General features: G+C 35.4%; 1 protein-coding gene across 1 annotated transcript in view; it reads right to left on the reverse strand.

Moving 5' to 3' along the window:
- LOC125229087 (paired box protein Pax-6-like) overlaps positions 1 to 21,554 on the reverse strand; it is a 73,805-nt gene extending 52,251 nt beyond the window's left edge. Inside the window, exons 1-2 of the mRNA XM_048133864.1 lie at positions 21,277 to 21,554; positions 7,119 to 7,304 (exon numbers count right to left, since the gene is read on the reverse strand). Of these exons, the coding sequence (XP_047989821.1) occupies positions 7,119 to 7,304; positions 21,277 to 21,406 (316 nt within the window). The 5' untranslated portion in view covers positions 21,407 to 21,554. The remainder of the gene's footprint in view (positions 1 to 7,118; positions 7,305 to 21,276) is intronic.
- Between the last annotated feature and the right edge of the window lie 2,528 nt (positions 21,555 to 24,082).

The raw sequence follows: 24,082 nt of genomic DNA on the forward strand, positions 1-24,082 counted from the left end.
AAAATATTTAAATACCAACACCACCATTTGTTGCAATGATGACATCTTGGTGCCATGACCAAGCTGTTATTATTAAAACTGCTGCTGCTGCTGTTGTTAATCTGTCACATAGTTATACAATAATTCAATGAAATATGCAGATGATTTTTTGCAACAATCTATTGTTCTTAATGTAATTCTATTCATTCAGTCTCATTTAGCCCAAATGTTTAACACAAATCAGTCAAAGGACATTATAAATCAGACCAATCATAAAAATGAGGTTCCACATGCAGTTTTAATCCTATTCCGAGAGATGGCAAAGTAAATGCTCAGCGATGACTACAAATTTAACTTTGACATTACGCCTCTAAACTCAGTTAACTCTGATTCAAAAGCTAGGTGATGCAATTAAAGGAAATATTGTTAATTGAGAAACACTCTTAAAATGTTTTTTTAATTGACAAGACTTCACTTAAAGAAGATGTAATATTATAAGGCTTATGTTATGTGAAACCACGGTCAAATACATTAAAATAACAAATTTTGGATATACAAAGACGATTCTAAACTTTGTTAGCATACATTGTTTTGTAAAATAGAAGTGTTTACGCAATAAAGAGTATTGTATTAACGTCATGAGCCATTGTTTTATGAGACAAGTTTTATATTATGTTAGCTACAGAGGAACTTTTAACACCTTTTAATGTTACAGTCATTAGGTTGATGACTCTAGCCTTCAATGCAAAGTGCAGTAAGTCTTCATATAACACTATCGTCCAAGATACATATAAGCACTTACGTTACATTAAATGTTATGCAAGCTGTAAATTTCACGTAAGTGATATTAGACGTATTATGTTTTATATACCACCTAACTCTCAATGACTTATATGTCGTGTGGCAGTCATTCAAAGTAACTAAATAAAGCTTGTGATTAATGTTAGACACTCAATAATATGCACTTAACGTTCCTATTATTATACTAGGTAATCGATAGAGAAAGAAACGTTTTATCAAGAAATAGCGTTTCAAGAATAGGTAGTAGTCTATTAAAAATTCAAAATTGACACAGAGAACTGGAGCAGAAAACGAAAAAGCTTTGTCCACAAAAATAAGAATGTCAACGTGCTTAATTCAATTTTGATTATAGGACCAAAGCCTAAATACGGCTTCATTACTAGCCGCGGCGATCCGCATGAACCAATCTTTTCGGAGGAATCATTACCTACCTACCAAATTTACGTACAAAATGACCGGTTTAATATGAAATTACTCGTGATTTCAACGTTCGTCTTTTACTTACGCATCTCATATTCAACAAAGCGGAATCCGAATCATTAAGGCACTTATTGGACTAGGATAATGACATGTTCAGTAGGTACACATTAACTGGGATTCTCATGCTCGCTTAGTACAAATAGAACTAACTTTTACGAATCAATTACGTTCATTAAACTGAGCGAGTAACTATTAAGAAATGCCAATCGTCTTTAGTATAGCACAAGTAAATTTAATATTCGTCGAGTACGTATCGTAATTTATGCGTGCCCATTTTCATGCCGTCAGCTTAGAAAATGTTTGGGCTAGATAATTTTGAGCTAAGGCTTCGTATGTATGTTAAATACTTAAGTGGATGGACATGACGGCCCTGGGCGGAACGTAGCCAGGCTCTCCGTGGGGAACAGCCACGTGACGTTACAAAAACGACCACGAGGCAAAGAGAATTGATTGACACGACACTTTGAATGTAGGTAACGCAACCATAGTTTATGTTAAGCACTTTTAATTTTGTTTGGTTCCTAAATATAAGACTTTTCATTTCGAGCGATTGTTTCTATTTGAACACTTTGTTTGTTGCTAGAGTAGTTTTCTTTTTTGATTCGTTTTGCAATGCAAATTCAAGAAGCCTTAAGAGTCTTTCTACCACCACTACAATGATGGTAAAAATCAAACTGCGATCTAACTGCCATGCATTTGATACTGTTCTAGAGAGAAACTTCACCAAAAATATTATAATTTCGACACCAAGACGAATTACATGAACAAATCCATATTTAATTTATGATATACCTTTAAATACCCACGGTAAATCTAACTTCAAAATAATGAATAAAAAAGACTGGAATCTAACATTAAGCAAAAATAAAAACTTAGGTCGGCACTGGCAGACACCGCTCTTGCATTAGAGAATAGGTTAGTAGGTATAAACCAACAAAATACACTACTTAAAAAATATTAAAGGTGACTACAAAAACATTTTTATTTTAAATGGCATAAAATCAACTAAGTGGGGACAAATCATAGGTACCATCTTACTAGTATTTATGATGAAACAAAGCGACGGTATCTAAACACTATCCTAGGCGACTATTTCAACGCTGGTTGCCTCAACCACTGTTCACGACGCTTGAGCAAATACAAAGTGAGCATGTGTTCTAATTACACACGGTGCGGATAAAAAGCATCAAATTAAAAGGCTGGGCACAAGTGTCTGCACTTCGTTGTGACCACGCTTCGTTTCAAGTCAAACCTAGCATTATTGACCACTAATTGACCTCTCCGCTTTGTGCAAGAGCACTAAAATTACTGGCAATGCACATAAATAATGTCTCGGGTTTAATTACACGTCACTCGTGCATTTTTTCCGGTAAAGTATAAACATTTGGTCTTCAATTGATATTTAATTGTTTCGGAACGACAAAAAAAACGGTTGAGCGAATTGTTTTGTTGATTTGCAAAAGAAAGACATGTTAACCATTAAATTAAATCACAATAGAAGACTTCGTAAGCAAAGTGGTCGTTCCCACAGCTTTATTTAAATGTGATGATGATTATGAATCATTCCAACATAATCATACCGTGAAGACGATGGATCGCAATATGAAGGTGTCATAGATTGGATAGGCAACTGCCGAATGACGATTTATTGATAAACTTAAATACCGACGGCAGCACTGCAGTGATAAACACCACAGTCAAATAAATGGTAATTACTAGAGGGATCATCGATAAGATGGTTCTCACATGGGATCGCGATGGATTGGGCGGCCCGCGGGTGAAGAGCGGTGGCGGCGCGACGCAGCCCAGTGGCTTATAATTAACACGCAGCAAGTTTTATGAATCGATTAGATCTAAGCTTTCGTCAATGGCAGCTTTCGTCGCGGCAGGCTCCGGCGATGCCTTATCGTTGATTAATAGCGATTGAGATTTTTACTGCAACCGTGTTATTAGAGCACGGCAAACCACAGACCCGGCCGCTCTCGTCGACAAATTGCGGACTTGTCATGAATGTTTTCATATCATTTATATTTATTTAATAATTGGTTGCTCTTATCGCGCCAACAGCTCGGTTTTGTTTTTTAAGATTTCTGAAAGCTTAGTTGTTGGTAAATATGCAAATTTATCGTTTATTTTATTACTACGTGTTGTAAGACAAGTGTGTCGAGGAGTAAAACCGAATATTGAAAGCGTTCACTGCACTGCGCCCTACTTTGTGAATAAGGATATACATACATAGTATTTATATTTGAATGCAAAAACTAAAATGTTCTTGGTTTTAAAAATCTAATAATGGGTGCAACTAGGTAGGTAAATTGAATTTGCGTCGTCTTTTACAGCAGTTTGCACCCTCTCTTATGCGATGAAACTTATGTCTTTCAATAAGGGCAAACATTAGTAAACGTTCTGCATTCGTCAACTATCCATTCGTCACCTACGTTAATGAATTAAACATAGTGTATAAAGTAATATCAATTACCATTCATTATTTTCATTGCTGTTTTAATAGTTTATTGATTATCGGTATCCACGACGGCGACGACTTACGTGACTGTGTAAACATACCTATTATATATGGTAAAGTGGGAGAAAAATGAAAGGGTTTTTCTTGAGGGTGAAATGAAATAGACACAGTTACGAGTACGCAAAAACGTTCCAATCTATCTGAAATTGTCATTCAAATGAAAGACTTGTTTTTCCTAAGTCTCTCAAAGCCTAAATCTTAATGGCGATTTCATGTATTTAGACTGGAACTTTTTGCGTAACTACGTCGAAATATGTCCTTATCACAGAACATCGGACAGCTTTCTATCTTATCCTGCAAGGAAATTTCTTCAATCTTCCATCATCTAACTACTTTTAACCCCGACGCAAAAACGACGGGGTGTTATAAGTTTGACGTGTCTGTCTGTCTGCCTCTTTATGTTTGTCTGTCTGTCTGTCTGTTTGTATGTATAGTGTGTGTCTTTCTGTGGCATCGTAGCTCCCAAACGGATGAACCGATTTACATAGATTTAGTATTGTTTTGGTTTAAAAGCTGAATTAGTCGGAAGTGTTCTTAGCCATATTTCATGAAAATCGGTCCACTATTTATGTCGCGGTTGGGGGTTTTTCATAATTTAATTTTGTGGATATTAATAATATCTCCGTATTAGTCGCAAGTTGTCGGTTACGTATTGATCATTCCAAGCTGGTGGGGTAATTATTGCAAATAACTTAGTTGCAGGCTGTAATGGGCCCCAGGCTACATACCCGGTTGAATAAATCGTGTAGATGGCTGAAGACTGTTCGACCACCTTCCTATTAATAATACACGCACTAATTGTGGTAGTCAAGACGCGAGGGGAATTTTAGTTATCAATTATCCTACTAACTGACTGACATTTGGATTCAAATCCAAATTGTTATAAGGTGTCTTCAAAGACACGCCGTATACAATATTCTACGAAATATTTCGCAGATATTGCAAAATGCCTGAATTACAAGAAGTTGTAGACATCTTTAATTAATTGTTTGTAAATAGTTTTACAATTTGATAACAGATATTAGCGCATTTAAGCGTTCAAAGTGTTCAAACATACTCCGCCCAAATGAGTACAAATTGTTCAAGCGACTTTATTGATTAAAATAGCAGAAATAACAAAGAAACCTGCAAAATTCGGGCGCCCTACTTAAATGTTAAAAGTTATCTACGACTTAGTAAACAACCAGTATTTTTTTTATACCACGTCGCTGGCAAACAAGCATATGGTCCGCCTGGTGGAAAGCGGTCACCGTAACCTATGGACGCCTGTAACTCAAGGGGTTACACATGCGCGTGGCTGACCCATTGAAAACTAGATACTAGTAAATGTCTCTGTCTAATCCACAAATTAATAGGTTGCAGTCGCATATATAAAATTATGTTTCCGGTTCACTTGAACCTAAACTCAAATTACCCTATTGCACAGTAAAACATAAGGTCAAAAACACATATACTCGTAAACACCTAAATTCAAAATAAACTAACGCCAAAATACCTTAGTCCCAAAACACCCTAAAAATAAAAAGAACTTATCTTGATTATGTACTACTCCTACATCACCTAAATGTCATAAGAGTTGAAACTCGGATCAAACTAATCCCATAATAGACTAATCCTAAAACACACCATTCTCTAAAATAAAACAGTCTTAAAACACGCTAGTATCAAAACACCCTAAATTTTTAAAGCTCACTCCTAATTCTAGAACACTTAGTACAGTCAGTATTTGAAGTTTACACACCTTAGTATATTTAAAATAAAGTCGCGTTTAGATTGTTTTCGTCATTGGGATATTTTAGGGTATTTTGGGACTAGCTTGTTTTGAAACGATTGTATTTTCACAATCGTGTAAAACATGAATCGTGTCTTACGACAATAGCTTGTTTGGGCCTACTGCTTTTATGACAGTAGGCGATCGTGATAAATAGTATATAATAGAGATAAGTTCGTTTTGAATTTAGACTTTTAGGGTGTTTTGGGACTTGGGTATTTCAGTGTTAGGCTATTTTGAATTTATGTTTATGTGAGAATATGTGTTTTTGACTTTATGTTGTACTGTGCAATAGGGTATTTGAGTTAAGGTTCAAATGAACCGGAAACAAAATTATCTGAGTAAACACTCTCCCGCCATAACAATATATATGCACGTTCAGTTATTTGTGACCACCTCTGTTGCTGAACATATCTGGTGACGAGTGTACCAACCTAAGTATTTTCTAGTGTAAGTAATATTTGTCGCCGCCAGCTGACTGCTTGTACACGCAATAAAATACAAGTGCCTAATTATCGTCACCATGCACTAGTTTCATGCGGAGAGTCGCTGGTGCGTTGCAGGTCGTTCCCCGAGAAATATTTCGTTAAACAATAAGAGGTTAGGATAACTCTTCAGAGTTGTATTAGTTCTTTTGAACGCCTAAATTTAATGCTATTTTATCGTTAAAAACATCAATTATACAGAGTGGGGCCTGTAACAAAGGCGAAGAATTGAACTCTAGGCTATTCTCCTTATACTGATCAACATTTGTTCGGCGACTTTTAACAATAACTTGTATTTTGATTTTTATCACCCTTGAAAGATTTTTCTAAGAGGTAATGTATTGCGAATTCTGTTAAGTCTAAAGTGTGACAGACAACGTCAATGACAACAATAATGGCGTACATTGAAGCTAATATTTATTTTGTATGAAAAATTAAAAATTTAAAGACTTCATAATTTTTAAAAGTCACTGAACAAATGTTGATCAGTATAAGGAGAATAGCCTACAGTTCAATTCTTCGCCTTTGTTACAGGCCCCACTCTGTATAATTGATGTTTTTAACAACCATTCGGTCTTCTCAATTAAACCCGAACCCTCCTTGAACTTGTGCACTCCTTTTGCTGTGTACTTAACACAGCAAAAAGGAGTGTACAAGTTTCTAATGGGTTAGCAACGCGCATGTGACACCCCGTGAGTTGCAGGCGTCCATAAGTTACGGTGGCCGCTTTCCATCATGCGGACCGTATGCGTATGCTTGTTTGTCACCAATGTCACACCTCGACACTGGCGATCAAATATATTGAAAGAGGCGCATTCCTAGCACAGTCTTAGCCCGTGTAGTGAACGCGTACTATGCTTGTATGAGTGAAATATGACAGGTCGACTGTTCGTGTTTTTGACAGGCGGTAACTGTGAGGTAACCGAGTGGGGTGGGCGGCACTTTCAGCGGGAGCGGGAGTGGCCATACTGTACGATAGTACTCTTTATTATACTGTGCCAATGTAGTATAAAAAAAATAAGATACGCAAATCAGGGTGCCTACTGTGAAATCCACCCGAGCAAGAGGACTTGCTTACCAAGCAACTTGGTAACAGCACCTTGCTGTGACAGCACATGGTGCGCGATGTCGTAGTGCCGCAGACCGAAGCGGGACAGCTCCAGCAGGCGCTGCTGGGACAGCAGGGAGGAGAGGGGGTGCGACGGCGGGTAGAGGGGGGTCCCGGAGCCGCCGGTGCCTGCCGATGACGACGGGGAGACTGGTACTGGAAATAAGGAAAGATAACTGTTAAGACACTTAAGACGATACGGTAGGGGTCAATTCTCCATACAAACGCTCTCGACTATTTCCTCCATGGTTTTTGAAGATAGAGCAATGATTTTTTCAACACAGATTGTTATTATTTTTATCTGTGTCGGACCGTTTTGATTTTTTTTGATATTCTGCTTTTTAAAGATTCTAGAGCCAATCAAAAATTTCAAAACGACCTTTTTATTGTGGCGCAAAAAAAGGTATGATACTCAAGATTGGTAACAATTAACCAAAAAAGCTAAACGGTCCGACATAGATTATTTCATTGTTATTCAGATTCTCAAATTTCGTTCCGATTGATTAAGTTTTGAAGGAGGAAAGAGTCGAGAGCGGAACCTCGATTTTAAAGATTTTATCATTTGACTAAGTTGTTCTTAATGGACAATTTATTTTCGATAAATATAGTTAATAACACTTGTATAATTTAACTAAAATTCCCAAGTTGAAAGGGGGGCCTTTCCATCATAGCATTTTCGCTACCGTATCCTCTTAAGAAAGAAAGAGGCTTTGAGAAATGTAATGTAAATTATGACTCGTACAGACAAATCCCGGAAAATAATAATGAATCAGTTGGAGAAATATATTTTCATCTAAACTGCAAAATACGATTACATAAAAACACTCAATTGTACCTAGTGATGTGCAAGTTGCGGAAACTTTCCAAAAAAATCTTAAATTTCATGAAAAATTCACGAAAGTTTCAGGAAAAATAAAGGGAATTTAAATTTATGAAATGGAAAGTTTCCATCCATACAATTGTCCATACCAAGAATGGAAAGTTTCCGAAGTTTTCCTATGTGAAAATTTCAGAAATTTGGAGACTTTCCATCGGCACATCAGTAATTGTACCGAAAACAAAGGGTGAAGTTTAACTTTGAGTATCTACATGTGTGTAGTACATACGGTTTCGGTAAGACTTTCATATAAAACGGTTTAGCAAATATCATACAGGATGACAGTTATAATGGTGCTGTATCGGGAGCGGAATTTTCTACATCGCGCATTATGATATTTTTTGGTATTGCAATAAGGGTTCGGGACAATTTTGATATTGGCCTTGTGTCAAATAAATAAAACGTTAGTCATATTATCATATTATGCAACTCTATTGCTTAAATAAGTACAATGTACATTTCACTACGAAAAAAATACTAATAAATGGAACTTTCAAACCATCCTGTATATACTTAGTAGACAAGATTAGCCTGGTAAATTAAGTCATACAGAAAATTACACTGATTTGCCACGTACGAGTCTCGTTGGAAATGCATTAATTTTTTATCTGTTTCCATAATGAGGACGCCCCGGGGTAGCGTTTCTGTGATCACGGATTACTTTGCTCAGTCATTATGCTCGTTATAATGCGACAATAAAGGTCTACGGTCTACGCGTCACAGCTAGGCAATCACTGGTAAAGCCTCCAAGCGGTGGTAGGCTGAAAATGAAAACTGAAATGGTGTATCCGACATAAAGATTGCATTTCAAAGATTTGAGGGATATTTTTTTACAAATCTAGATAGGTAAAGATTATTTTAGTTGAAATTATAATGTAGAATAGTATAGAAAATAGTAATATTAAGTATTTGTTTTATTAAGACAAAAACAAAGATTAGGACATTCATTCTTTGGTTGGGTACCAAGGTTCAGCCAGCATGGAATATCATGCGACAGCCAAAGCGTTCACATTCTTCATCATAAGAAAAAAGGTGTTCCTATACATTGGGCTGTCAAAACAAACGATTCCGGCTGTATCTATTAAAAGAATTGCTACAACCTTGCGTATTAGGTACTGTCACCATATGACAAATAGAAGCAGTCATGCGCTCATATCCGATATCACTAATGGCAATTGTACTATGTTATTTGATGAGCACTTTAAGCGCCGCTACAATGTTACTTCTACGTTTTACAGCTCCGTTCTGTATAGGGTTTGGTTCAAGTCACTTATGCCATTATCTTTCAAGGGTCAGCGGTGCGCATTCATTGAATTATTAAACTCCCTGTTATACCATGATGACAAGCTTCAACACTTTGGCTCTGTAATCATGTTCAAATCACACCATGAAACGATGCTAAAAAAGCGATGAGTTTTCAATGGGCAACAAGTATTAAGGCTTGATTTAAGTTAAAATATAAAAAACACTCTCGCAATTTTCGAAAGTACAGTAGTAGTTTACAAGTAGTTTCGCTGTCGAAATACATTAGGACCTGTACCTACTAGGTCTGGTAAGGTACGTTCTGGGGCCAAATTCCTAATTTCATGTGAACAATTTTTTTTGCATGTTTTGTTGTTACCCACCAATCTGTTTATCCCTGTACATTAGGTACCTACATTAACATTTTCAATATCGGTATTATTGACATGTGTCAATATGAATAAATGATAGATATTTATATTTGCTTTAAGCTGACCTCTGAATAAACTTGTCAAGTGCGAATCGGACGACTTTGCTTTGATTAGCCTAATGGATCCTAAGTATGTGGTCGGATTTGGCCGAGGAGCAACGCCTCCAATCTTGCCTAATTTGTCTTCAAACGCGTCAGATAATTATGTTAAACGACCTGATACCAAATATGGCTATATACGAATACATCGTTAAATATTCAATTATAAATTAAGCTATTAACTTAACACACCATAATTTGTTTATCAGGTTAAGCATCGAAATTAATGCAAGTGGCATAACTTGACCATAACTTTACACTTTTTATTAGCGAGTCTACAAGTCGATTCTGTCGAGAAAAGCATTATCATGCTTTTCATTCGGGACAAGCTAAACCTGCTTTCAACACGGTTTGTATAAGGTCTTGTTTGGATTGGTTTACTTTTTGATCGGGCACGAAGAACTGGACATCGACGTATAATTTCTCGTGTAATCGCTTTAATAATGGAAGAAAAAAGTGATATTATCTGCCCACGGTCAATAAATTAACACCGTTTAGAGCAAAAATGTAGATTCTTAGTGTCGCTACTATTATAAATAAAGTGAGTTCGACCGCTCCGTGTTTTAATGTAGTGCGTACGTGTGTGTGTCTTTATTTGGGTGCGTGAGCAGTGAGGTCTTATTAAAATATTTCGAGTGGAAACTGGAAGGACCACTTAGTGGTACGCGGGAGTTCACGCCTGGGCTGATACAACATTAAGCCGACAAGATAGCTTATTTGTGCTGAGCTGAGGATTAGGGGCAATAAATCACTGATTAGAATGTATTGACTCGACGTTGACTGCAGTCGTGGCTCCTATTTATCGACCACTAGTTTTTATTACTTTATTTCATCCGTTTGGTTCATGATTACCGTTTGATGTGGTTTGTTTAACAAATTCTAACTAGTGCAAGTGAAGTGTAGTACTACTGAAGTGTAATTTTATTGAATTAAGTAAAGGTAAGTCAGCTTCATTAGGAAATAAAAACAAAGTTTTTTAATTATCAACTGTGTCACAGGTGTCTAATACATAATTAAGCAGCAATGTATGCCTGATAAACGCTAGAAATAGTACCTACTTAGTTATTTATCTAAGTGTACAGGTTAAACTATCTTCATAAAAGATAAGCGCGCGATGCAGCTTTGAAATATGTTAGCATTTAATGACGCTTTCAAGATATTTGTTGGATGGAAGTTTACACTATTAATTCTTGATATGGGCGAACTATACTTATAAACGTAGATGCTTGCGATACGGGCACCTGCACACGCGTTAAACATGCAAAACGGAGCGAGGGGAGCTTGTACTTCTTGCAAGATCGTCCGAATGTGAAACAGTTTTATACAAAAAATACTGTTTACCGAGCAGACTCGCCGCTATTAATGTCATCGCGCAGCCGGAAAATTACCACCTTTCGTGTAAATTTTAATATGAGATCGAAAGTGCACACGCGGGCCCCTTTATGGTTGCATGGAACCCACGTTCAACTAAAATTCGTTATTGTTTATGAAATTCGCATGTATTATGCTGATGAGTTGAGAGTTAAAAACCGTACCCGGACCGATAATAAACTATTTCGAATGATTCGTGTTAAATTACCCATGAGATTAGCTTAAGTTCTTAGTTTGAACATCGAATAATGGCTGGTTTTATATTTCTGATGACAGTCATGACATAACACCTTTATTTTCTGTCAAATTCTATTACATAAAGTACTTTCAAAATAAAAAGGAGAGAAATTAGGCAACGTCAGCATCATTATCAACATTTCAGCCCTTAATCGCAGTCTGCTGAGCATAGGCCTCCCTTCGTGTAGGTTTGCCACTTGATTTTCAATTTAATGCAAGAAATAAAATAAAAACTTTAAGTACTTAGTACCTATCGATGTAGGGAACAAATCAAAATATTTTATTAAATATTTTTTTTGATTTGTTTTTTTAAGTAGTAACACTACTATGTATATACCCCGGGTTTCGGCTTCGCCACCAGTGGGCTTGATCGCTTTTTCTTTAGTGTATGGTATCTATTTCAGTTTATTACTTAGTACCTAATTGTGTTTTAACAGTAACATATTCTACATGTTAAATTAAGAAACATTACAAGTTCAAAGTATATATTTAAGCTCGCAATCAACTCATTGCATATTCAGTGAGGATGATCGAGAGATTTAGTAGCCTTCGCGGCATCTAGAACGGAAGTAAACTTTAATAAATATTGGCACCAAGTCAAGCTACTGTATTGGTAGCGCTTATTTACGCCCCCGGATCAAAAACTTTATATTCAAACTACATAATTAAATGGTGGTATGATGGTGGTTTTCAAATTAATTAAAATTAAATATTGTAGTGTTATTTCGTTACATGAGAATCACCAACATTTGCGGTTGTCTATTGTTTGCCCGACAGTCATTTAACATAATATTCATATGCCCGAATCTAACTTGCCTGAATTTCATTTGCCCGAATGATTTGTTTACCATAAAAATTGTATGACATACTGGTTGTTTATCCGAACATTACCTTCCATAATCATACAATGCCATACTATTTGTTAGCCATATTATTAAGTGCAATAATATGGTTTAATATAATATTCAAACGCCATAAGCAAATATTGCCATATTAATTGTTGCCCATATTATTACCTAACCTACTTTCTGATAGCAGTTTCATTTTCCAGGGGGTCACAGTTCTAACCTAACCTAACCTACTTTTCAAGCAGTTTCATTTTCCAGGGGGCCACAGTTCTAACCTAACCTAACCTACTTTCTGATAGCATTTTCATTTTCCAGGGGGTTACAGTTATAACCTAACCTAACCTACTTTTCAAGCAAGTTTCATTTTCCAGGGGGTCACAGTTCTAACCTAACCTACTTTCTGATAGCAGTTTCATTTTCTAGGGGGTCACAGTTCTAACCTAACCTACTTTCTGATAGCAGTTTTATTTTTCAGGGGGTCACAGTTCTAAGCTAACCTAAGCTACTCTCTGATAGCAGATTCATTCTTATCCCATTCTGTTTAGTACTTCTAGTAGTGTCGTATCTGTGATAATTACGCATTTCGATGATTCTGCCAAATCACATTATGGAAATTGACTTTTCGGGTCGCTAATTTGGATGACAAATGATGGTATGGAATGTGGTAATTACTGATTTCGATGATTCTGACAAATGACATTATGGAAACTGACTTCATGGGAAACAAAATTTCTGGCACTTGATTAATATAGTAAACAATGATTATGGCATAAGATGTTATGAGAAACAACATTATGATTGTTGAATAGGGTGGCAAATAAAATTATGGCAAATGAAATTCTGGCAAATGGGGGTATCCCAACATTTGCAGGTACAGTACAATAAATAGGTACTCCGACTCTCAATATCTATTGCCATTAACGGAAAAATTAAAGTATTAATTTTGGTATCACAATGTACGAGTAAAACTTACTTAAAAAATTTAAACTGTAAAAATAGGGCACTGTCATGCATATAGAATAGGGCACTGTCATGCATATAGAAAAATCGCAAAAAGGTACAGAATTTTCGCAATTATTTCAATGCATATAAATTCCTTAACTCAATTTATTTATCGCATAATTGGGATAATAATTACACAATGGTTTGCCGCTCACTTTTTGACCGTTTTCTCTGTTGCCCTATGATTTACCTGTCTTACAACTAAGACAATGGTCAATTATGATATTTATAATTAGATAAATAGTAATGGGAGACTATCCGGAAAATAAATACTTTAAGATTGTTTTCATTCTCTTGTTTCTGGGCAATATGTCACGCTTGTAAGTACTTTAGTTTTAATCAAAACGAACTAACGAAACGAAATCAAAATCAACATATTTATTATGTGTGTAAAACGTAGTGGAATTCCATGTCTTTCTCGCGGGTGTGTAATGATTGGTATAACTTTTTTTGGTATAGTAACATTTGATATAACAACATTAGGTATATATTTAAAGGATATAATTACTCATTTGACATAATTAACATTTGGTATAACCACAAAATATCTATTTTTATTTTGTATAATCATTATTTCGTATAACAATTATTTATAATAACCGTTATATGGTATAATTATCTATTGATATACGACTAGCAAACAGTATAAAACATTTCATGAATTAAATTATTCTTTTTTGAAGGGCCTTACAGTTCTAACCTAACCTAACCTGCTTTTCTGATAGCAGTACCTATGTATAAAGGTCACAGTTCTAACCTAACCTAACCTATTTTTCTGGTAGCAGCGCGTTGTGTGTAGGGGTCACAGTTCTAACCTAATTTACTTTTCTGGTAAGTGATGGATTTAATTTATTGTACATTTTTTTGTTATTCTAACTGTGCTTTAGAAAGAATTTGTGTTATACAATTTGTTTATTATCGGAAATAAGCATTATACTCAAAGTATGTTATAATAAATCTTATTCGAAAAAATGAACATTATATTAAATAAGAATTATACAATTTGTTAGTATATTATTTTTTGTTATATGATTCAATAATTATATCAAATGATCGTTATAACGACTAAAAATATATCAAAAAAGTTATATCGATCGATACGCACCCCTTTCTCGCTGTAGGTTCTTCTCAGTAGAGAAATTCATAATCAGATTTCACGTCACACTAACAGAACTATATATATTTGAGGACAGAAAACAAGAGAATATTTTACAGTAGCAAAAACGTTTTTTTCTACCGAGTCGTGGACAGGCAAATCAAAATTTTCAGCAATTAAATACTCAAAAAGTGTACTGTTTTTGGGTATTCCCAATTACTAATTGAATCAAATTATTGAAAATAGCGAACAAAATGCCGGCATTCTTGCGTCAAACACTGTCATTTAGTATGAACAAGTGTTCACAAAGAGCTGAATGTGTAGCCGACATACCGCCCCATTATCACATACTTACAATTGTCTATTAATTAACCAGCATCGCCGCAGTTTACCAAGCCAGCTGATTATTATGCGTGATTACCATTTAAATGTTAATTAGATTTATTAGCGCACCTGATCAAACCTGCCTCAATATAAACGTTGACGTGAAAAACAGACTACAGCTCATTCCTATTACGAACACCTAGCAGACTGTTGAGCTCAGACTAGCCAGTGTAAAATGGGATCTCACTGCGCACAGTCTTTATAGAACTCACGGGTACGAATACAACAATAGTGTTGTCCCGAAGTCGAACGCTCGCCTGCGTTCAGAATACATCGCCTGTTGCCAACATTCACAAACGTATATAATTTCTGACTCACACCGACCGCAAACATATATGTTTTAGCAAATAGCGTCGCTGCTAATTATTAACTATATAAATTAGTAATTAAATAATTCTCAGCATTTCAAGTTCACGATTCACATTTAGATGGTTATCTCAGCTATTATACCAGATCCAACTACCGCGTTTGCATTCTCGACTATTACAAACACTATCTTCGATCGATTAAATGGTCGGCGACGTCTCTGCGGCCATAAATTCCTGCTGCTGTCGGTTTGTTTGGTATCGTTAATCAAAACGTATCAAACATGGGGTAGAGTACTTTGGTGCGGAGGATGTAATAATGACATACAATCTACTACATAATAAATTTACAGGTTGCTTCGAAATTATTTCGAATTATTACGAAATTGATTCTCATTGACATATAGTTCATGTAATAATAATACGAGTATTATGATGTCCATGACAAATAAAATCATGTAAAATGTTTCTATAACAAGACCTTACGACTCGCACTGTCTAAGAGTTATGAGACAAAGCGCTCTACATGACTCTATAAACAAATAAAACCATGTAAACTGTTTCCATGACAAAACTAGATGGCTGGCACTATTAAAAAGTTATGAGATTTCCTTTCTACCAACGCTTCTATCTACTACCATTCCTACCAGCCCCTATTTCAGAAATTTTTCTATTGGCCGTCTTGTTCACTACAAGAACTATTGTATAAAATGGATCTAATATTCTGCAGTTTCTTGGACGGTAACAAACACTAAAATAGGTACCGAAAAAAACGACTTCTTTCGCCTATCGCTACGCCCCGGTTAAACCGCTGAATATTGAGCAACCACCGCCGGAAACGCTACCGGGCAATCTAGCGGCCGATCTACCGATTAATTAGTTCGATCGGCTCACAATGCGAACAATGTCCCGATGGCAGTGGTTTTCGCTCACTCATCGCGCCAGCTGGGTGCGCGGGCGCCGATGACAAATGACGAACGCCTTACCCGCTAGGCTCTTGAGTCTTGAATGACAAAAGTGTGTGCTTGACGTTCATCTTAGGCTACTTTCTGGTAAATTTACTTTGATCCTTCTTTAAATTATCTTTAACACAACTGAAACATTGTATGATACGCCACTTAGAAATAAACATAATAATCAAAACCATGTCAACATTTTAAGTACCTATACATTTTTTAAGTATACATTTCTAGTTTTAACATTAGCATAAACTAACTTCCTATTTTCAGCGAGAATTGTTCATACAATAGTTATTTGTTTTACAAGGGGGCAAAGTTTTTGTTTAAATTGCCAATATTGATATTATACCCGAGCAAGCGAAATATTCCAATATTGAACTGCGACCGTAGCGAGTGGTTCAAAAAGTGGAATCTAGGGCGTTGCGAGGGTTTCAAGGCACGAAGGTTAAACAAACTTTGCCACCGAGTGACAGACAAAATTTTTCACCACACCAACACAAACAAAATACTGACTATAAAACATCAAACTAAATCAAATCTATCAATCTAATCAATATTTATGATTCAAAATCATCATTTACACGTAAATTATACCAGTCAGCTCAAGACATCAAGTTAAAATATAAAATGCAATTTTGCTATCTGTTTTCGAATAGCAAAGTAAGCCTTTACCAGTTGGTGTGGTGAAAAAGTATTTTTCATGTGCCTTGAGGAAAATTAGTTTTCACAAATTATTTTATTTGCACCTGGCGGACAAGCATGCTAGCGTGGTGTAGCCTATCGCATCGGTGCTTTACATTTACACTTGAAAGAAAGTGCGAAAATGATGCAAGCCATATCACGCTACCATGCTTGACTAGAAAAGTTTTTTTTTAACCAACATAAAACAATAGTAGGTTTCATAACTCATGATAATCATGATATTTTTCCAGAGACATATGCCGCGGCGCGCCACTACTGACTATCTTCCTCTCATCCTAAGTCTTCTCCTCAATGCTGGGGATTGTAACATCATTTTCATCTGTTGAAGATTTTTTCAGGGCTATTATTTTCATGAAAATGAATTTGCATGATCAGTAAGACTAAGCACGCGTTGAAAAAAATAAACTACAGTTTTCAGATTACAACAATATTCTGTAAGCTAATATTTTTCTGCTGGCCCCTTTATATTTTATGTATAATGCACCTACATTTAAAAAAAATTGCAAGCCTCTAAATATAGTATTATGAAGTGTTGTTTGTATAATACCTACATATTTAAATGAATTTTATTTATGTATTCATTACCTATTTATTCGATTTTTGCACGATGTACATTTAATAGTTAAATACATTATTTTTATTTGGGTATGCTCTACTTAACTGGTCAACGATTTTGGACCATTAAAACTGATTTGTATTCTAAGTTTAAATTTCTAAACCAAATACAAATACATTATTAACACCACAATGGAATAAGTCATTACCGTAAGCGCTTCTCCGTACAAAGTTACAAACCTAGTATTAATTGGTGAATATTCTGAAAAATAATTTTACACAATTTATTGAATATGATTATGTTTAGTTGTGTTGATTCGTGTGACTTATTAATGATTAGAATAAGTATTTATAAGTTATTCATAGTTTCATAGTTATAGTTGTATGGTACGGAAATAGTTTTATCAGAAAATTATTTTTAACGTTAAATTAATTTGTAATGTTTTTTTTTACTGTCATAGACTTTAATAAGAATTAATAAAAACAAAATGCAGTATTATGTAATTCATAATTCATAATTCATTTATTGCATTTGTAATCATGTGTTACACAAGGTCTTACAATAGGCTATTTACAGCAAAAGATCACATGAACCCTGTTAGGGTATACAGCAACATACTTAACTAAGACTAAAACTATAATTATTTACATAAAATGGATTTTTAAATAACATGCATTTTAAGCAACATTACATTACACGGACATGTAGTGGCAAAAATTATTTTGAAATTGATAAAATTTATTGGTATAAATTTTAATTTAATTTAATTTATAAACATTTTCATTTTTAGGTTTTATTTAATTAATACTAATAAATAATACTTCATTAATGGAATTAAATGTCAACAATAAAATAACTAAATTGAAATGCAATAATAAAAAACCTAATTGTATGCAATAATAAATTAGAAATCAATTGGATTATTAAAATTATAAATTTACTGATATATTATTTAATTCTTTCTATTATAATATATTATTTTACAAGTCTAAGATTGTATCATTGAAAAACTCATCTATAGAATAATAACATTTTTTAATTAATAACTCTTTTAATTTTCGTTTAAACACTTCATCTTTAGTTTCGTTTTTTATTTCATCTGGTATTTTGTTAGCTATTAATATGCATCGGTAATACGGACCATTTCTGAACATTGCCAGTGTTGAAGGGGGTATGTACAACTTAAAACTAATTAACTTAAAATATATTTACAAATAAAAAATGCTCACCAGACGCGTCAACCAGGCGTTGGGAAATCTCCTTATATATGGTTTTAGCACTAGGGCCCCACGGTCCGAGTGTCTCTACCCCAAAAGGCGCAAATATGTAGCCGTCGCTAAGTGCGGCATATTTGCGCCTTTTGTTCGCCTCCGCTGTTGAAGCCGCAGCTCCAGCTTTAGAAGAGGTCGCATGGAGATGGGACGACGCCCGAGTGTCAGCGCAAGTGGCGTCCCATACCAGCGACCTCCCCAGCCTCCAAGGAATGAGCGTCATGCCATCAGGTCGCTTGCCGTCGTCACGTGCGATACCGTTCGGCTCTAAGATGGCCGGCACGCTGACGGAAGCAAACGCCCTACGTATGACGTCATTCAGGGAGGCGTGGCGGGAGATGCGGCCAGCGCTCCTTTGACAGGACAGGCCGTGGTGGCCCAGCACATCAACGCAGGCACCGCAACGTCACTGGTGACGTTCGTTCGTTTTGACCCCCAGCCGCAGACAGGTGGCTAGAGTGAGGGTGGTCTTATCCAGGAGGGTGCCGATGTTGGGGGATGGAAGTGCATGGAGCCAGAGCCCCGACTCTGGCTCCGATACTGCAAGTAGACGAGCTCGCTCTGATGGGATTTCGGCAGTGTCGATTAATGAAATTATAGTCGATCTGCAGAGCGGCTCGTCCCACTGTTAAACGTACTTAATATTTAAAATATGTAGGTATACGTATGTATATATACATACACATTTGAATGTTATGTATAAATTTAGATCTATACTTGTATGTATAAGAATCAATATGGGCCTGAAACAAAGGCGAAGAATTGAACTCTAGGCTATTCTCCTTATACTGATCAACATTTGTTCGGCGACTTTTAAAAATAACTTGTATTTTGATTTTTATCACCCTTGAAAGTTTTTTCTAAGAGGTAATGTATTGCGAATTCTGTTAAGTCTAAAGTGTGACAGACAACGTCAATGACAACAATAATGGCGTACATTGAAGCTAATATTTATTTTGTATGAAAAATTAAAAATCTAAAGACTTCATAATTTTTAAAAGTCACTGAACAAATGTTGATCAGTATAAGGAGAATAGCCTACAGTTCAATTCTTCGCCTTTGTTACAGGCCCCACTCTGTATAATAATAGCCTTCGACACAACCCAAGCTGTAAAAAAAATAACTTCAATAAGAATTAAGTCATTTTTGTCATTTAAGTACCTTAATTTGTAGTGTTTGTACTAAGGTATAATGTTACTTACCTAATAAATAAGTATTTAATCAGGTGCTAATTATTTATTTGTTTCTTGATCAAATAATGACACTATTTTTTGGAAGGACATTGCACAAAAACATGTAATTCTATCATTTAATTAAAAAAAAACATTAAACTTTTAAAATTCTGCAACTGTCGGCACAAGATCGCGCATGCGAATTTCATTAGGTACAATGCCCATGGGGCATGTGAAAAACCAGCTGAACTGTAAATAACCTCGACAGTCCGCAACTAAAATTTCATGCGCTTACGCGCGCTGTATCAATTGGCCCTAAATATCTGACTAATGTAAAAATTGCTTGAGATACGATATGAACAGTAAGGTATGTGTCAATAATAGTTATGTCACCGATTTTAATTATCGACGGCACTAGAAATTTTTATATTTAGAAATGTTTTGATTAGGTTTTGCGCTATTTTTTTAAGTCTACTCATAAATATATAATAGATATAAACACAATTATAATACAATCATTTCCTGACTTTTGGTTTTACATGACACATATTAAGTACCTACTAAGCCGCTAAATTAGGCAAAATTACAGGTGATATTGACAGAAAATGTTAAATATGTGGTCAGTTAATGCAAAAACGCACAATGTTATACTTATACTTATAGACTTATATCCCGGTCAATATAAATCTAATGTTATGATTGTTTTATATAAAGAAATACATATCTAATATCTATGTTATAATTATTTTTATTAATTAAATTGTAACAAAAAATAAATGAATGTTTTCATACACTCTACCAAAAGTTAATTGATTTATTGTATAGCTCCTACCTTCTTTTCAAATATCGGTAAATTTTTACCAGATTTTTTTACCACTCATGTACCTGCTCCAAATATATCTACTTACCTGTTCAATACATTAAATAAAGTTTTTTTTTGTATTGTTTTTTTACTTTAAAACATTCGTCCGAGTTTCTGGAGTTGGTATGTTTGTATTGGTAAATTGGTAACAAATGTACATGTATTTTCACTTATACTTCATAAATTGGCATTTGTCAACATGGCTGTTGATCTTGAACATTGGCTGATTTAGACAGGTAGGTACTCTAAAATCTTATACTTTTAAACAAGCAATTCTTGTATATTTATTTATTTATATATACCGACGATCTCGAAAACCGCTCTAACGATTTCGCTGAAATTTGTTATGTGGGGGTTTTCGGGGGTGAAAAATCGATCTAGCGTAGCCTTAGATCCCGGAAAACGCGAATTTTCGAGTTTTCATGAGTTTTTCTTTCGCGTTTGTAAATGTAAAATATGGTCGTTAATTTCGCCGCGCGCGCATTGATTCCGCTTAGCTCAGTCGTACGAGGTCGGTCTAATGCACGCAGATAGATCGTAGGTGTCAGGGTTTCGAATCCCGGCCAGAAATTAAGTTTTTGTTTTTTGTCTTTTTTTTTGTTTTTGTATTTATAAGAGTTTTTTTTATCTAAAGACGTGATATATTAAAATGGAACCGAGCGAAGCTCGGTCGACCAGATATTTGGTATCTAAAAAGAGAACGGTAATGACTCACCATTGGGTGATATGTTGAGTGGTTGTGGCATGGCAGCGGGCGCGGGAGGCGCCGGCTCCATCTTCCAGGGCGCGCAGCACGAGGCGGGGGAGAACTCAGGCGTGGGGCCGCTGCCCGCCGATATCAACATGATAACATGCGCCAACACAGCACTCACAGCGCCTTATCAGTCCGACACCGAACCGAGAACCAACACACTCGGCAATCACGCGCTCGCTCGAAGCTCAGCCAGAACACTGAAGAGCGCGCTGGGTGCCCGGCGCGCCCACTGGCGCCCACTCCCATTCGCACGCCTCGGAAAAAATCACCGCCGAACAATAACAACTTCACGGACTCGAGCCTCCGTGCACCTCTCACTCTAACGCTCTTAATTCGATTTCCGAACGCGTCAAAAATTACGGCAGCGCTCGATTCGATTGTAACCTTCCGTCCCGTTCTTGGCTTTTTAAATTCCAAACAGTGCCCTCTCCATAACACGATTTAAAACCATAATCTTTCTACAGCTAAAGTGCAGTTCACAATGATAAAAACGTTGTACTAAGAACGTTTTGGAATCGAGGGCGAACGGAACTACTCCTACTCGCACTCGTTTGGTTCAGCTTAAGCTTGAATCGCATGAAAGGGACAGGTGCACTACCGACGCCGGTAGAATTACGGTAGTGAGCACAGGTGATCTTTTACCACTCTTTAGCGAAGGTGTTAATGTAAGCCTATCCTGCTCTTACGCGTCATTTATAACTGCTATATTGGGAGACCGATATAGTATTAATGTATACTTTTTAATTAAAATTGGCTCGAGTTAACCATGCTTAACATCCGTTCTAATAAACGCGGTGCGTGGTAAGGTTGCTTTCATATTTAATTAATTTGAAGAGTAAGTTTGTAATTCAGATTTTACTTTTAAACCGGTTGAAAATAATTTATGAGTTGAGGTAAAACTAATTGGTTCTAATAACGGTATCAAATCTATAGGCAATATTGTAGTTCGATTTACGAAAAAACTTTACAATTAATTGATCCAAGAATATTTTGTTAAAATATAGGTAGGTACATAATAACAACTCAGGTAAATATAATTGTAGATTCCTATTATGTCCATATGGGGAATAAAATCAGTGTGTTTATAAGTAGCGTCATGTGGTAGCTAGGTATTGTATGCAATATGCAACATATGGTAGCTGGGCCTGGATTTATTCAGAATACACTAATTACAGGAAAGTGGCTTGTAATTGTAGTATAGACATCTTTTGATCAACTCTATATTGTCATTCTGCTGTTTTATAAACACACACTATTTTGAACTATAAATTAATCTGATAGAGTTTACAGTAGACTAAGAATGAAAAACGACTATCATTCTAATTACGTGGAAATATTAATTGCAACTAATTATTTGCAAGTCTTTTGAGCTGCGAAGTCTTTGATTTCTTCGCATTTTACTATCTAAATATAATTTTAGTACACATCATCTTACATATTCGCATTGCATTGAACTTTATATAAGTCGCGTAGTTAAATTACATACTTACTACAGAACACATAGTAATTAGTATTTGTAATTTATATTATTTCATATTTAATTAAGGCTAACTTTTACGTTATTTTATATTTAAAATGTGTTGAATCCATACTAATATTATAAATGGGAAAGTGTGTGTGTCTGTTTGTTTGTCCGTCCTTCACGGCAAAACGGAGCGACGAATTGTGATTTTTTAAGTGGAGATAGTTGAAGGGATGGAGAGTGACATAGGCTACTTTTTGTCTCTTTCTAACGCGAGCGAAGCCGCGGGTAAAAACTAGTAATTTATAATTTTTAAACCTAAACAGTTTTGAAAAAAAAAATGCATGGATGGATACCTATCAGTAGCACAAATATACCCTTTATGACATGTTGGTCTGAAACCATTTATAAACTAGAAGACAGATAGGTAAGTCGATCCCAACTAGGTATATATATACATAATTTAGAATTTGAAACATTTCTGTAGCCAAAAATCAGACAACATTTAAAAAGTTAACAAACAGTAAAAACTTCTTAATAGACGCTGCCTTTTTTAGATAAGAATTTCCTTGGCCTGTCTAATTCATTATTAATTATTATCCTATTCTACATAAAGTAATATAAAATTTATCCAATAACTTAATAAACATGTATTATCATTTCATTATTACATATTTTTATTTGGTTTATAACCAAAGATGTTTTAAAGACTCTTCTGAGTTGTAACTAATTGATTTACTTCAATTCCATGTACATTTTTTTTTAAATAGCCCGTTTATGTGTCGCACTGCTGGGCAAAGTCCTCTCCCCGTGATTTTTCCACAGCTCCCGTTGGTGTGCTATTTCTGGCTATTTTAAATACTTCCGAGAAAATTATGACATTTTTAGAAAATATCGATCGTTGCGAATTTTTATTTGAAAATGCTTTCTATTTTATTTTCTACTAGCTTTTGCCCGCGGCTTCGCTCACGTTAGAAACAGACAAAAAGTAGCCTATGTCACTCTCCATCACTTCAACTATCTCAACTTAAAAAATCGCGGCAGTTCGTCACTCCCACAGAACTCGTTTTGCCGTGAAAGACGGACAAACAAACAGACACACACACTTTCCCATTTATAATATTAGTATGGAAGTTGTATGGATTTAAAGTTCTTAGGCGTAACTACTAAAAATATTTCAATACGAATTATTTATACTCTACATCGATTTCTTGTGTTTTCAAGAGTGCGTAGCAAAACTCCGAATGCAATATACTGTATTAATAAATGATACGTGTTTTTTTCAGCTTCTTCGCATCATCATCG

This window comes from Leguminivora glycinivorella, chromosome 8, assembly GCF_023078275.1.
Source record: "Leguminivora glycinivorella isolate SPB_JAAS2020 chromosome 8, LegGlyc_1.1, whole genome shotgun sequence".
Lineage (NCBI taxonomy): Eukaryota > Metazoa > Arthropoda > Insecta > Lepidoptera > Tortricidae > Leguminivora > Leguminivora glycinivorella.